Raw genomic sequence first — 15,434 nt, 5'->3', positions numbered from 1 at the left:
AATGTTGCAGTGTTACCCCAGGCTCTGGTACGACGCGCTAGGCGGCTATGGCTTTACCTGCTGCTCGTCTTGGGTCAATGAGTCCAGAAGCCGGCTAAAGATATTATCCTCTATTCCAGGGATTTGGTACAATTAAAACATCCATACAGCACGAGTAGTTGTTGCAAACTCCGCCATAAGCGGTCAAAACCATTTGCCCTTCCGGGGTCAACACCTGGCACTACCCCTCCCCCTGGCTCATATAGCCGAGCCAAACAGCGCCACCCAGTGTACAGCCTTAACCATACCCCACAATACCATTACATATTTGTCTCTTACAGACCACATTAGCTTAATATTAACATGCATGACATGCGCAGCATGTAAATAACATGTACAATAAGCATGCTTATTGTACATGTAATTGCGACAATTACATATACAAATATAGCTGCAAGCAGCGATGCGGGTTCCTCCGCAAAATGGCAAAATATTATAAACGTACACTGTTGAAGATGGAGAGTTGGACAACGAGAGCAAAACTACTTCATGTTTGGCCAACAACAATAGGCTGAATGGGGATTTGAATTCATGAGCATAAGGTCACAAGTCAGTCTCTCTATCCTCTCTGCTAAACTGTTGAGATTGCATGAGTAGAAAGGGCAGAGTATGAGCTTTGGTCAGCTTTGGGACAAAGGTTAAGAAATGGTTGACATCTCAAGGTAAAATTGCGCATGGTACATCAGAATGATGTCACCTTGAAGCCAATAAGGTTTGAAAAACCATCAGTCAAAAGTATATTTGATTTATTGACACAAACATATTGAGGCAATGTGGACACTTACATAAATACACCCCTTTCAGACATTTTGTATTGCATTTCTCATAGGGTAGACGTAACGTCGCCCGTCTCGTTCCGAGGCCCGACCTGCTGCTTGGCAGACAGGTCTGACTGCGGTTTCTCTGACGCCAGGCCAATTATCCCGCCGAGAGGGATCGCCAATCGTCGAATCGTAAAGGCCTTGGTTGGACCAAAAATAAAGTGGACGAGAAGAGGTCGGCGACACGCATCGATTTCATTTGTCTCCCGCCGTTCCGACCTTATCAATTTAATCTAGGTTAACGGCGCCCGTCTGATTCCGAGAGCCGCCGCTTGGCAGACAGGTCCGACTGCGGTTTCTCTGACGCCAGACGTCACGTCGCCCGTCTCGTTCCGAGGCCCGACCTGCCACTTGGCAGACAGGTCCGACTGCGGTTCCTCTGATGCCAGGCCGATTCTCCCGCAGAGAGGGATCGCCAATCGTCGACTCGCAAAGGCCTCGGTTGGACCAAAAATAAAATGGACGAGACGAGGTCGGCGACACGCATCAATTTCATTTGTCTGTTCCGACCGTATCAATTTAATCTAGGTCAACGTCGCCCGTCTGATTCCGAGGGCCGCCCGGCCTGCCGCTTGGCAGACGGGTCCGACTGCGGTTTCTCTGATGTCAGTGTCCGAAGGTAGCACAAGGGTTAGGGAGGGGGCTGGGGGTGCGGGGTGGGTCACGACGACCCGAGGGTGGCGTGAGTGTTCCTCCTAGTGCTCCCCTACGTATCTACGTTTTTGTATTAGGAAGAGTAGCACCGACACGGCGATGGCAGGGTTAATACAAAAATACAACTTTTTTTTTTATTAGGTAAAGGTATCGCTACACGACGGTGGGTCACAATGACCCGAAGGTAGCACAAGGGGTTAGGTAAAGTTATCGCAACACGACGGTGGGTCACAATGACCCGAAGGTAGCACAAGGGTTAAAAGGCTTTGCCTAAACTGACATGCAGCAACCCAGAGCACTGGGTTTCAACATCAATTTACACATTTAGTCTCTATTTTTTACTCTACTCTTAAGGCATGACTATGTTTAACTTAATGTCTGCATCTCTCTGTCACCAACTGTCTCTGGAGTGGGGGCTTCACAGGGTGTCTACAGGTATAAACAAGTTAAATGTAAGACTTAAGACCTTTTAATACCACTTCCAAATGAAATAAAAGACCAAACTTACGATGGAAATACAATTCAAAAGTGGAAATATACAGTAATCTTTCCAAGTAAACACTGATGTCTGTTCAATATGAACAGCAGTATGGTAAAATGACAATAATTGGTTGAGTTTACGAACATTTACTAAATGTGTGTAATGGGAAAGGATGACACAAAAATGTAATTGCTGTCCTAAATTACATTTATTATTACACTACGGTGGAAATGGTGGAGCAGAAACTAGCAATTCCATGAATACCATGGAAACAAAGGCAAATGTGTGAGATGTACTGATGTGGAGCACAAATCATCCAAGAAGCAGTAATTCTCTTGAGTGTTTTTTATTCAGATGAATAATCATTGGATTCAAGTCAAAAGTCTCACTTGAACTGGTTTCATCACTTACATTTACATTTAGTCATTTAGCAGACGCTCTTATCCAGAGCGACTTACAGTAAGTACAGGGACATTCCCCCGAGGCAAGTAGGGTGAAGTAAGTTGCCCAAGGACAGAACGTCATTTGGCACAGCCGGGAATCGAACTGGCAACCTTCAGATTACTAGCCCGATTTCTTAACCGCTCACTTAAGACACTCAAAGTCAGCAGCTTGGCATGGAAAGGATTACACATTTAGACTTTCATCAAGGTAGAAAATGTTGATTTGTCCTTTTTCATCAATGTCCTCAAAAAAGCAATCTGCAGAGCCAGTAGACACAGTAGTCTGTGGGGTGACTGTCTCTGGAGCGCGTGCAGGCAGGCAGGGCAGGCCAGCTGGATGAAGCTGTCCTGGGGTCAGGGCTGAAGAGAAGCTGTCCAGCTAGAGAGGGGTAGTCCAGAAAGGAGTCTGTGTTGCTCTCAGCATTCTCTGTTGCAGTCTGTTGAGCAGGCCTCTGCATGACCCTCCAGACCTGTCAAAGTGAAGAAAGGGTCCATGTCAGTTGTGAAAAATGAAGCTTTTCCCATCTACACTTGATACAGACTTCAGTTTTGACTGTGAAATGCAGTGGCAGTACTTACATTTACATTTACATTTATTCATTTAGCAGACGCTTTTATCCAAAGCGACTTCCAAGAGAGAGCTTTACAAAGTGCATAGGTCACTGATCATAACAACAAGATAGCCAAAAAACATCGCGAGTAGCCAAAACATGAAGCACACATTGTGAACAACCAAAGTAAGTGCCAAAGGGAAGAACCATAAGAGCATGTAGTTAAACAAGTCACAACCAAACAACATGAACAGCTATAAGTGCAAGTGTACCTGTGGAAAAAAGCAAGCAACAGTAATAAAACAATATATCACAGCGAGAACCAAAAATTTAAATCAGTTACCACTAACCACAAGAGCAACAAGTCTCTAAGCAAGAGTCATTGTGATCCTTGAGGAAACTAACATCGGGTCAAGCGAACCGTTCCTAAGTACCGTTGTACTCCCGGAACAAGTGCGTCTTGAGCCTTTTCTTGAAGGTGGAGAGACAGTCAGTGTCTCTGATGGAGGTGGGGAGTTGATTCCACCACTGGGGGGCCAGACAGGAGAAGAGCTTGTGTTGGGACCGGGCGGTCTTGAGCGGTGGGACCACCAGGCGGTTGTCTGAAGAAGACCGTAGGTGGCGGGTGGGGGTGTAAGGCTGCAGGAGAGACTTGATGTAGACGGGTGCAGTCCCGTTCACTGCTCGGAAGGTCAATACCAGGGTCTTGAATCTGATACGGGCCATGATAGGTAGCCAGTGGAGAGAGATGAGGAGCGGGGTAACATGGGAGCGTCTGGGTAGATTGTAGACCAGGCGGGCCGCCGCGTTCTGAATCCTCTGAAGAGGGCGGGTTGCACATGCTGGGAGACCAGCGAGCAGAGAGTTGCAATAGTCCAACTTGGAGAGGACGAGTGCTTGGACTAGCAGCTGGGTGGAGTGCTCAGACAGGTATCTCCTGATCTTCCGGATGTTGTAGAGGGTGAATCTACACGACCGGGAGACCGCAGCAATGTGGGCCGTGAGGGAGAGCTCGTCGTCCATGGTAACCCCAAGGTTCCTGGCAGAGGATGAAGGGGTCACCGTCGCAGATCCCAGGGTGATTGAGAGATCGTGGGAGATGGAGGGTTTAGCCGGGATGATGAGAAGTTCTGTTTTGGCGAGGTTCAGCTGGAGGTGGTGCTCGGTCATCCAGGCGGAGATGTCTGTGAGGCAGGCCTCAATCCTAGCTGAGATCCCCGGATCGGTCGGGGGGAACGACAGGTACAGCTGCGTGTCGTCAGCGTAGCAGTGGTAGGAGAAGCCATGGGAGGTGATGATTGGTCCAAGTGAGGTGGTGTACAGAGAGAAGAGGAGGGGTCCAAGGACGGAGCCCTGTGGGACACCAGTGGAGAGCTGGCGAGGGCCCGACAGTTTGCATCCCCAGGAAACCTGGTAGGATCTTCCCGACAGGTAGGATGAGATCCACTGGAGTGCAGTGCCAGTGATGCCCATCTCAGAAAGTCTGGCGAGCAGGATCAGGTGGTTACTTGAACTTGAATCCAAATGTGTTGACATGATGGAGACCCATGCCAAGTCACTCAAAACACAGATTCGATTCCAGGCTCTGGCAAGAGTATTTAGCTCTAAACTGGTCAATATACACATCTGACAAAAGACCAGCTCGACCTTTGTCTGTAAACAGTGATTCTGACTGTCGGAGACCTTTAAATAGCCTGACTAACTGAAATTGGCAAAACTAGCCTGGCTAACGTAGGTCGCTGTCTCAGGGCATAGGACGAATGAAACAGGCTCGCCTTGAAAAATCAGATATACTGGCTATCTTTATTTTTTTATTTATTCGTTTATTTGTCAGGGACAATGCAGCGCACATTATTACATACATAGATAATGTTGTAGATGTGTTGCATAAAAGGTTTTTAGCCAATAGGCTAATTTGCAACCCCAGTCCCTGGTCAGACACAATACATTACAACAGGGACAACAGAGACACACTGTGTGCTCCTGCCTTTATGGACCTGACTTAATGGCTACATGTTTGGTTTTCTTTCAGCCAGTGTGTCACCTTTCTATTGAATGTTTTCAGTTCCGTTTGTATTTTTATTTCAGTTGGTAAATTATTCCATAAATGGGTCCCTATCACTGAAAAACATGATCGGCCGAAAGTGGTTTTGCGCACCTCTACTATGCAGTTGCCACCCACTGCCCCCCTAGTGGCCACTCTTCTTGTATTTGTTTTTGTCACAAAAGGACAGAGTACGGCTGGAGCTAAATTATTGGAACATTTAAAAGTCAGTTTAAGAAAAGCGAACTTCATAAAACTATCAAAATTAAAAAGCTTGTATTTCTGGTGGTGCCACATTGTTGGTTTCTGATCCATTATTTTCAGTGCCTGTTTGTGTAATGATGTGATGGGTTTGACTGTTGTCTTGGAAGCTTGACCCCATACAGTAACACAGTAGGATAAATGAGAAAGTATCATCAGTATATTTAGCAGGCCCTTGTCTACAATAAGCAGTCCTCCCTGACGTTTTTGGAGTAGAATTGAGTGAAATACAAAATTGTTTACACACTGCCAGTGGGCGAGCCGAGTCTGACTGAGGCTAACAGCCGAAAAATAATTTACATTCGTAACGGCGAGCTGCGATTGGAAGCAAAATGAAACAGGAGCTAAAAACAGGGTGGGGGCTTGGTCAGCACACAATTTCCAGAAAGGATGTGTGTGCGTCTCGCCAAGCTCGCGTGTGTGTCAAGTAGGGTGACCACCTGTCCCGCTTTGCGCTGTATCGCACAGCATTTTCAATATGGGACGTGTGGGACAAGGGGTGAAAATGCTGTGCGACACAACGCAAAGCGCGACAGGTGGTCACCCTAGTGTCAAGGGGCAGGATGAGTCTGAGAATTTGGGGGTCGGGCCAAGATGGCGCCAATGTAACATGCCTTTTTAACACTGAGGGAAACTTCTGTGCAGAAGTCGTATTTACCCATTTAACACATACATCGTGCTAATGTATTACTAATGATCAAGTTGTTTAACTAATTGTGATTTTTGAACCAGGAAGGCCCAAAACATTTTTGTTTCTGAGTTTGCACCATTCAACTGAGGCACCAGGCAACTACTTTTTTAGCTAGCTACTGGCTAATGTCTGAAATGTCGTTGTCAAGGAATGTTTCACAACTCCCTACGGAGACAGATGATATGGATTCGTCTTTTACTCCCGACAGCCAGAAAAGAGATCACGACTATCTCAAACACTCAAAGGAACATGACTATTGCTTGTTCGATTTGACAACTCTTGAGTCCCCCTCTTGCAGCCCTTTACCTAGAAAGATGTCTCACTCTCGCCGGCGCGACAGATAGCACTAACGTGTCTAATGCTGATATCCTCGCAGCAATTGAAAAGGTTGGTAAAAGGCAAGATGAGTTCCTGGTAAAACAACAAGCTGTTTAAAGTTGCGTCAAAGATTGCGTCAATTCGTGAGCTTACATATTCCCTGGAGTTTACTGGTCAGGAGGTGGACGACATGAAGGGGAAGGTGAGAGGCTTGGAGCAAGAAGTGAAAGCCGCAGGATCTCAAAACAAGGCTCTCCGTGACAAGGTAGATGAGTTGGATGCATACAAAAGGAGATGGAATCTCAAGATCTCTGGTGTTCCTGAACGGGAAGGGGAAAATGTGAAAATGACTGCGATAGACTTGTTTGCTAAAGTGTCACCTGGAATCGGGGATTTGCTTCAAAGTACGGTCGATGTTGCACATAGACTCGGCCAGAAAAACGCGAATGTAGGCTCACGTCGCATCATAGTACAATTCACCTCCCGCACACACAAAGACAGGATATGGTCTGATGCTAAACACTCTGAAGTTTTAAGGCAAAAGAAGATCAAGATTCTCGAAGACTTGACAGACCGAGTTAAGGGGGCAAGAAGCAAACTATGGCCCCTCGTGGAACAATCAAGGAAGGAGGGAAAACGGGCTGGCTACAGTGGTCCTTTTGCTTTCATTGATGGAAAAAGATTCTCCGCTGGTGATACGTGATCGAGATTAGTAGCCTACCTGTTACGTTATAATATCCTTATAAGGATCGATCTGTTTTATTTTTCACCGTTTTCCCTGATATAAGTTTTGTTACTAAAAGTATGAATGGTTATGATGCTAGGCTATTGGCATCTATATTGATATGTAAGTATTAATACCCATATTCTAAATGCCGTTGATGATGCTGTTTGCTTTTAAGTTTAAATACGATTGGTCGATTATTACTCGATGCACAATTTCTAATTTCAGAAATGTACGATGGGTACAAAATGTGTCTAAGTTTTGCACTCCATATACTACTACTTTCAGCACACCTTTCAAACACTACCACTAGGGTAGTTACTCAGACTTCCTTTACCTTTAGAGTTTAGTTGCTGTTGCAACTTTTCCAGTTCAATGTCACAGCTTCAACTTTATTGTTTTTCTTTGAATGTAAGGGGGATTCGTGAAGGCACTAAAAGGAAATCTTTATTTCTTTTCTGTAAAGAGCAAAAAAAGTATGTCTACTTTTTACAGGAAACACATTCATCTCAAGAAGAGGAAACTTTCTGGTGTAACCAGTGGGAGGGAAAGCTTTATTTTCTCATGGCACTACTCAGTCTTGTGGAGTTTCAATTATGTTTGCTTTTAACTTTAATAGATCTATACTTGCTTCGCAATTTTCCTCAGAGGGCAGATGGATTATTGTTTTGGTACAACATAAGGGCTCTTTTTTCATTTTGGCTAATGTCTGTGGTTCAAATCGATCTTCTCAGAACAAAATTATTTTACTAGATCTAAACAATAGGATCTCACTCATCAAAAGGCAATATATATCAGCATTTGTAATTGTTGGAGGAGATTTTAATGAAGTCCCTAACCCCATTTCAGACAGATATCCTTTTTAGAGGCACCGGGAACATGTCAAATCCAGTACTGGGGTATTTTTGTATTTTGTCGTTATTGGATGCTTATAGGCATTTAAACCCAAGCTCCCTCACTTTCACCTGGTTCAAAGCAGATATGTCACAAAAGTCACGTTTTGATCTCTGGCTCATTTCTGACAACTTGTTAACCCTTGTGTTATCTTCGGGTCGTTCTGACCCATCAGTCATTGTGACCCACCGTCGTATTGCGACAACTTTACCGCATACAAAAACAAAGTGAAGCATTTTCTTTTAACCGTTGGGCTGTCTCAGACCCCCCACATTGCAAAGGTTAAAAGAAAATTATTTTATATTGTTTTTGTATTGGGTACAATTGGGTAAACACAACGATGGTTCGTTATGAACCTTTGGGTCATGTGACCCGAAGGCAGCACAAGGGTTAAATGCTCTGCTCTCTACTGAAATATCTCCTGCTCCTTTAACTGATCATTCTTCCATTAATCTCACATTATGTGACAATAACTTAAATCAGCGCAGGATACCTGGTTACTGGAAGCTCAACTGCTCATTTCTGCAACTCCCGTCCTATTGTCTTGGAATTAAAGCACTTTTAGGTGAATTTATTTCTAAACCTAACTTGTCTTCAATCTCTAGGTGGGAATTGTTTAAATTTGAATGTAGAAAATTCTCAATTAGTTTTGGCAAACAATATGCAAATAACATGGCAAAAGGAATTGAGGAAATGATAAGTGGTCTACATACCTTGTTAGATAATCCATCTCCTAGTGAACAAAACAAAAGTTATATTCCTTACAGGAAAAATTGAATGTCTTATATTTGGAAAAGGCAAAAGGCGCCTTTGTCAGATCTAGAGCTAAATGGTTAGAATTTGGGGAAAAGAACTCTGCATACTTTTTTAGTCTGTGAGGAACGCAGTGAGGAAAATAAACTTTGTACTCTCAATATAGATAATAAGTGTACTTCAGATGAAAAAATTGTCTCTACTTATGTCTCAAATTTTTATCAGAAACTATATTCCTTGAACTTTGACCCGAACTCTTCTAAGCTTTTCTTTGACCAAGTTGGCACTTTCATCCCAAAAATCTGTGAAGAAAGTAGGAATTTGTGATCAGCCAATATCGTTAGAGGAACTGGATCTTGTGATTAGAAAGTCTCCCTTAAATAAATCTCCAGGGCTTGATGGTCTGCCTTTTGAATTCTTTCAATACAGAGTTAACCTCTTCCATGAAACAAGGGCTGATAACTTTAATTCCTAAACTTAATAAGGATCCTCTCTTCTTAGATAACTGGCGTCCTATAACCTTACTAAATTCAGACTACAATTTGCTGGCCTCAGTCTATGCTAACAGACTTAAGCCTTGTCTGAATGAAATAATCTCTGAGTGGTTTTATGAAGGGAAGACACATTTCCAACAATATACGCCTTGTATTGAATATTTTAGATTATTGTGACTATTTTGATGATGACACAATTATACTTTTTCTAGACTTTTACAAAGCCTTTGATACTGTTGAACACCACTTCATCCAGGAGGCTCTTTCTCGTTTTGGATTTGGAAAGAACTTTCAAAATATAATTCAAACTCTTTACAAAAACATTAATAGTAGTGTCTCCCTGTCCAAAGGTACTTCACCCCGATTTGATATTAATAGAGGAATTAGACAAGGTTGCCCTATATCACCATTCTTATTTTTGCTAGCAGCTGAGCTCCTTAACCTGTATACTGTACACTGTACAAATGTTGAAGGTCTCGTCATTGGGGCAAATTCTCTTATCATAAGCCAACTGGCTGATGACACGTCTTTTTTTGAAGAATGAACTACAGGTACCTGTGATTCTGGATGCTTTAAAGATTTTTTCTGGGGCTTCTGGGCTTTCTATCAATCATAGTAAGAGCGAAATAATGACTGTACACCTGTCGGATAAGACCTCTATTGGTAGCCTAGCTGTAAGGCAATCAGTGAGGTATCTTGGTATTGTGATTAGCAGGTCTCCCATTGAGAGAATTTATCTGAACTTTGCTCAGAAGATAAAAACTAAGACTAGCTAAGATTATTTTAAATTGTTGGTTGCAGAGAGATCTTTCTATATATGGCAGAGTTTTATTGTCTAAAGCAGAGGGACTATCAAGATTAGTATATCCAGCATTATCTCTATATGTTGATCCAAAGACATGTGCGGCCATTAATTCACTCCTATTCAAGTTCATTTAGAAAAACAAAACGGAATATGTACGTCGCAAAACAATTGATAGCAATTGATTTAGCTGATAACTGAAACAGTCTGCCCTCAATATTATCAAACCCACAAGGTTTATCACACTTAATTGTTTGAAGTATCTTAACCATCACTGATTGGCATGAAATCAAACGCACAATCCTTACCACTCATAATATGATGTTTTATTATTGCTTTGGACAGCCCACCACTCACAGGCAGCATTTGGTTTCTTAGTGTGTTCACTTTACTGAGGAAGTAATTATTGGTTTATTCAGTTCAATAAATGAAGGTGTTCTGGCCATTTTACTTCTACCCATAGCATCATTAAGTACTCTCAAGTTTTTTACTGTCTCCATGGCACTCCTCAAATTTAGAATTATAGTAATATTTTTTCTTTTGTCTATTTTAGTTATTATATTTCTTAGTGAGCGGTAAGCTTGCCAATCTGCTACATTACCTGACATAATGGCAGATCTTTTCATTAGGTCCCTTTCTCTCATCAAGTTTCTCAATTCCTCATCCAGCCAAGGTGCTTTAAGTGATCTAACAGTGAACTTCTTAATTGGAGCATGTTTATCACACACTGCAGAAAATAAATTAAGTAGTCCAGTGCAGCATTTACATGCATCTTCTCAAGCACAGTATCCCACTCGATATGTTCTACATCAGCAATAAAATAATTTACTAAAAAGGTTTTATATGTTCTTCTATAAATTACTTTAGGGCCCCGCTTTAGGAACCTTTGTTTTTACAGTTAAAGCGACAATATTGTGGTTGCTAAAGCCCACAGGTACCGACACAGCTTTAGAACATTTTTCAGAACAATTTGTAAAAAAGTGATAAATGCACGTTGACGTGACCATTCCGTTCCTATTGGCATTAATTCTTGTGGGTACACCTATGACTTGAGATAAGTTTACATTTACATTTAGTCATTTAGCAGACGCTCTTATCCATAGCGACTTACAGTAAGTACAGGGACATTCCCCCTGAGGCAAGTAGGATGAAGTGCCTTGCCCAAGGACACAACGTCATTGGCACAGCCGGGAATCGAACCGGTAACCTTCAGATTACTAGCCTGACTCGCCACCTGACTTTCCTTGTATAATGTGGCTGCATTGCTCAACTTCCTTTTCAATGTACAATTACTGGACAACCAGTCTATATTCATATCCCCAAGAATGTAAATATCATTGTCATTCTCATTCTCCAGCATTATGCATATGTTATTCAGATATTCAGCATTAGAGCATTGTGGCTTATAACAACAGCATGTCAATATAGGTTTCAGATGTTGGATATTAACTTGGAGCCGGAAGGCTTTTACTCCAACCATACCTAGATCTTTCCTTATTTTAGCTGGAATATGATTTTGAATGTAGAAAGCAGTACCCCCCCCATACCTGTCTCTGTCCAATCTAAATATATTGTAACCTTGAACCTCTATGGCTTCTTCCAAGTGAGTCTCAGACACAGCCATAATATGAATATCATTTACGTGTAAAATGGTACATAGCTCTTGAACGTTTAAATGAGCAAACTCAAACCTTTTTTCTGAAAAAGAAAAAAACAAAAGGTCCTCATCTGAACCCTACATACCACTCTTCAATCAGGATGGGGCGGAGGACAAGTGCTGGGGCGACACAGCCCCTCGCTCCCTAGGTGGGTGGGTCACAAGGCGATCGTATCTTAAGTAGGCAATGTCCCCTCAATCCCATGCCTCCTTAAATTTAGGCAGAAGATCCCTTCGTTTCTGCCGTACAGCCTCGGAAAAGTCCTCGATGCAAATCCCAGGGGCGGTCTTCTTCAGTTCCTTTCTTCTCCTCAAGATTATCTCTCTGTCCTTGCAGTTTAAGAACTTGACTACAATGGGACGCTTCTTGTCAGCTCTGTGATCTGGCTTTCCACTGCGGTGAGCCCCCAAAATGCATGGCTCCAGCATCCAGCTTTAATTTTTCAGAGATTAAGTTGCGGACTTTACCTTCAGTATCAGCCCAGCTCTCCCGTGCTGATTACTCAATCCCTTCAAAAATCTGATTATTTCTTCTCGATTTTAGAGATAGTCAGCTTTGTTTTCCAACGTGGCAAGACTGTCACATATTGTGCGCATACCATTTTCAACGGTGTTGTGGTCACCAGAGACTTTGGCTACATTAGCTTTAATCTCATCTACTTCTCGCTGGGTGTAATGAATACTGTCCTTGATCTCCTGTACATTCCTGTTCATAGTCAAGACGCTTGTTGGTGGAGTCCATAATCAACCGGACAAACTTATTAAAGGTGTCCGTTTGTCTGTCTAGTATGTCAACGTAGTGGGCTTTCTGCTGTGTAAGCATTTGGTTGATCAGCTTTCTGACTGAGACCATGGTGACCAGCTCCTCTTCAGCCGGAGAGGAGGCCTCTCCTTCGTAGTCACGGGCTTGTTCATCACCCTTGTTGTTCTTGCCTTGCCTCTTTCTTGTTCTTCCAGCCATCCTCCCCAGCTGCTTGCTGCTCCTAGGCCCGGCCTGGTGGCTAGCTGCTTCCAGCTCGCTGGTGTTACCTGGTGGTGGGTAGATGGCTGCCGGTGGTGGCTGGCTGCTCCCCGGTGGTGGCTGGCTGCTCCTAGGCCTGGCCTGGTGGCTAACTGCTTCAGCTGCCCGATAATAGCCAGCTGTCAGGAAACTTAAATGTAAAAAAATATATGGGATTATCAAGATTTGTCAGATTGACCTGCTACCTGCTGCCTGTCTTGAGACCTTGGATGCTGGCAGACAGATCAAAGTGGGATGGGGAGAGCTGTGGAGATTACCCGGAAGTACACCTTTAATATGGTAAGCACTAGCCTTCACCTCTTCCAATCCCTTTATTCTTTGTCTATGGCCACACTGCAGTTACAATTCACTAAATCTCTCTTACGAATTAAACGCCACCCTGGAATAAACGCTGCACCAAAAATTATCATTGTGTAATAAACGCTGCAGCGTTTAATCGAAGAAATACGGTATGTATCATTTTTATTATGTATTCTAGACTTGGACTAGGTAAGGATTCATGCTGTGGCCCCACTATGTCTTCCATCTATTACCTCCCACTAATAGGCATCTGCAGGCATCTGTATGCAAAACAAATTCAGGCGGCAATAAAAACATTCAATTTCATTGTGTTCAAGATTCTATTACTCAAAACTAGTAGCACTTACAGGGATTCTGACAACATGTAAAAGAACTTCAGTGTCACCTTTCAAAAGAGACCACAACCGTACATGTACTCCAAACTGTTAAAGAAAAGCTTTCAATTTCCTTTGGGTATGCCTTGTTAAGGAGTTTTAGGTGAATTTGACAGGATTGGTTAAAAATGATTGTAACACTAGTTGTATTAGTTTGAGTCAAAGTTTGACCAAATACACACTGCTCTCAGTAATCTTTTCACATCAAAGTGTGTGTGTCACCTGTATTAGGTCACCTGGCCATCACACCTATATGAGTGTCTTGTACGTCTCATTCTAAAATGACAGGAATAAACCTAACCCCCCCCCCCCCCCCCCATGACTAACAGCTGCCTCTAAATAAATAGTGGAGTTTTTTATTTGCAGAGTTTATTCAGTTAACACAACCTTCGGTCTCAATATGAGTTGGCAAGGTAGTTCCGCTAACCTCATCTTATTTTCTAGGTTACCCCCCCAGACATTATACTTTTAATTTCATCACATTCTGTGTGTGTTGCTTCAGACTTATGCTAATACGGAGAACAGAGGGTCCCCGGTCACTCATCTGCTAGAGGAGTCAAGCACAGGGTTGGACACTGGCTTCCCTTTCACTGGCCCTACTAGCACTAGTACCAAACCTGCTTCTAACTCAGAGTATGTCAGCTGTGACACTGACTTACAGGTGCGTAAATACATGTCTTCTTCTCTCTCTGTCTGATGCTTCCTTGTTGTTTGCCACTGTTGTTTCCGGAATTCAGTTGCCATGTATGATCACACACACACACACACACACCAAAACATTGTCATCCCTATATATTTAACTGGTTCTATATATTTCAGTGGTTCAAGCATTGTATGGCCTGTCAGATGGGCTTCAGTGTCATATTTAAATGCCCCTTCACTCTATCAGATTACCACATTAGTCTTTCTCTCTGTTCTTCTGTCTCCTCTCCCCTCGGCAGCACTGTAACTCTGGCACCAATGACAATGAGAGCTTGGTAGAGGAAAATAGGTGGGTGACCTCTTCAGCAACACAATCGTGTGCACTAGAGCTGGGCGATATTGTCAATGTTTTACACCACACCATATTTCTGGATATTTAAATACAATATATGCTTAGTGCATCTCTGCTTTAATTGGATAGACAGTGAAAAATGACAGGAAGTGTAGGGAGAGAGGACATGCAGGAAAAGACCGGTAAGACCATGCGGTAAGACCTCAGCCTATGTGGTACACAGTGTTCCATACATTGATTTATTTGTGGCGACCTGCCACAAAAAAAAATACCGCCACGGACTTAGTATTTTTGGACATGTTAAGCAAAAAATAAATAATTGGTGAGCGGCACGCAGTGCATTGATTCGCTCAGCCCCTCATATTTGCCCAGCTCTAATCTGTGCTATCAGTTACCCCCAGATGCAATACAATAAGTTTTACTGCAGTGTTGAGTTATTTATGTCTTTTGTGTGTGTGTTCTCCAGACCCCTTTCATCCACAGAGAGTCTGCGCCAGCTCTCCCAGCAGCTCAATGGCCTGCTCTCAGAGGTACGCTGTGCCATGATATTGCCACAGTACTATCAAAAAATTAAGGATCCAGGCTCTATAAAACTGTAGGAAAAATATCAGTTAACTAACAAATCAAGTTTCTGTTTTTGTGGTATTCCAGGCATCTACAATTTACGTGAATGGTGACAGTACTCCGTCGCCAGTCAATCAGAAAAAGCTGGAGGTAGGAAACATGACTCTAATGCATGTACAGTACGTGTTTGTTGTAGAACTCATAAATAACTCTGGTAACACAATAAAATAATTGTGAACATAGAATTCAGCCAGATAGGAACAACTTTGAAGACTTTTCCCTCACACTAGAAGCGCTGAGCCTGTTTTCCCTACTTAAAGCGCAGACAGGGGGGGTCATCCCCCGGAGACTTCAGACAGGGATGTTGTTACTGACACGTAATGATCGCTGGATGGCGCTTCTTGCATGTAGCTAAGGCAAGGTTGGAAAATGAACTTGCCTTCGTCAATCTGTCAATTTCCGCGTTGTTAGTCTGTGATTATTTTATACAATGTTTATTGTATATTCCTTCAATCGTTCATTTACATGTATTCATTTAGCAGACGCTTTTAGCC

The 15,434-nt window shown here is 42.9% G+C and overlaps 1 protein-coding gene across 4 annotated transcripts in view; it reads left to right on the top strand.

Moving 5' to 3' along the window:
* The window catches only part of golga2 (golgin A2), a 119,511-nt gene that overhangs the window by 11,300 nt on the left and 92,777 nt on the right, over positions 1-15,434 (top strand). For 3 of the 4 annotated variants that reach the window (XM_067249818.1, XM_067249819.1, XM_067249817.1), the window contains exons 3-6: positions 13,825-13,983; positions 14,264-14,313; positions 14,783-14,846; positions 14,968-15,030. In XM_067249818.1, coding sequence (XP_067105919.1) covers positions 13,825-13,983; positions 14,264-14,313; positions 14,783-14,846; positions 14,968-15,030 — 336 coding nt within the window. The remainder of the gene's footprint in view (positions 1-13,824; positions 13,984-14,263; positions 14,314-14,782; positions 14,847-14,967; positions 15,031-15,434) is intronic. The other variant, XM_067249820.1, reaches the window with a different exon arrangement.

The sequence above is a fragment of the Osmerus mordax genome, chromosome 14 (genome assembly GCF_038355195.1).
Source record: "Osmerus mordax isolate fOsmMor3 chromosome 14, fOsmMor3.pri, whole genome shotgun sequence".
Classification (NCBI taxonomy): domain Eukaryota; kingdom Metazoa; phylum Chordata; class Actinopteri; order Osmeriformes; family Osmeridae; genus Osmerus; species Osmerus mordax.
Note: the sequence above shows the minus strand (reverse complement) of the source record. Positions and strands in the feature narration are given on the sequence as shown.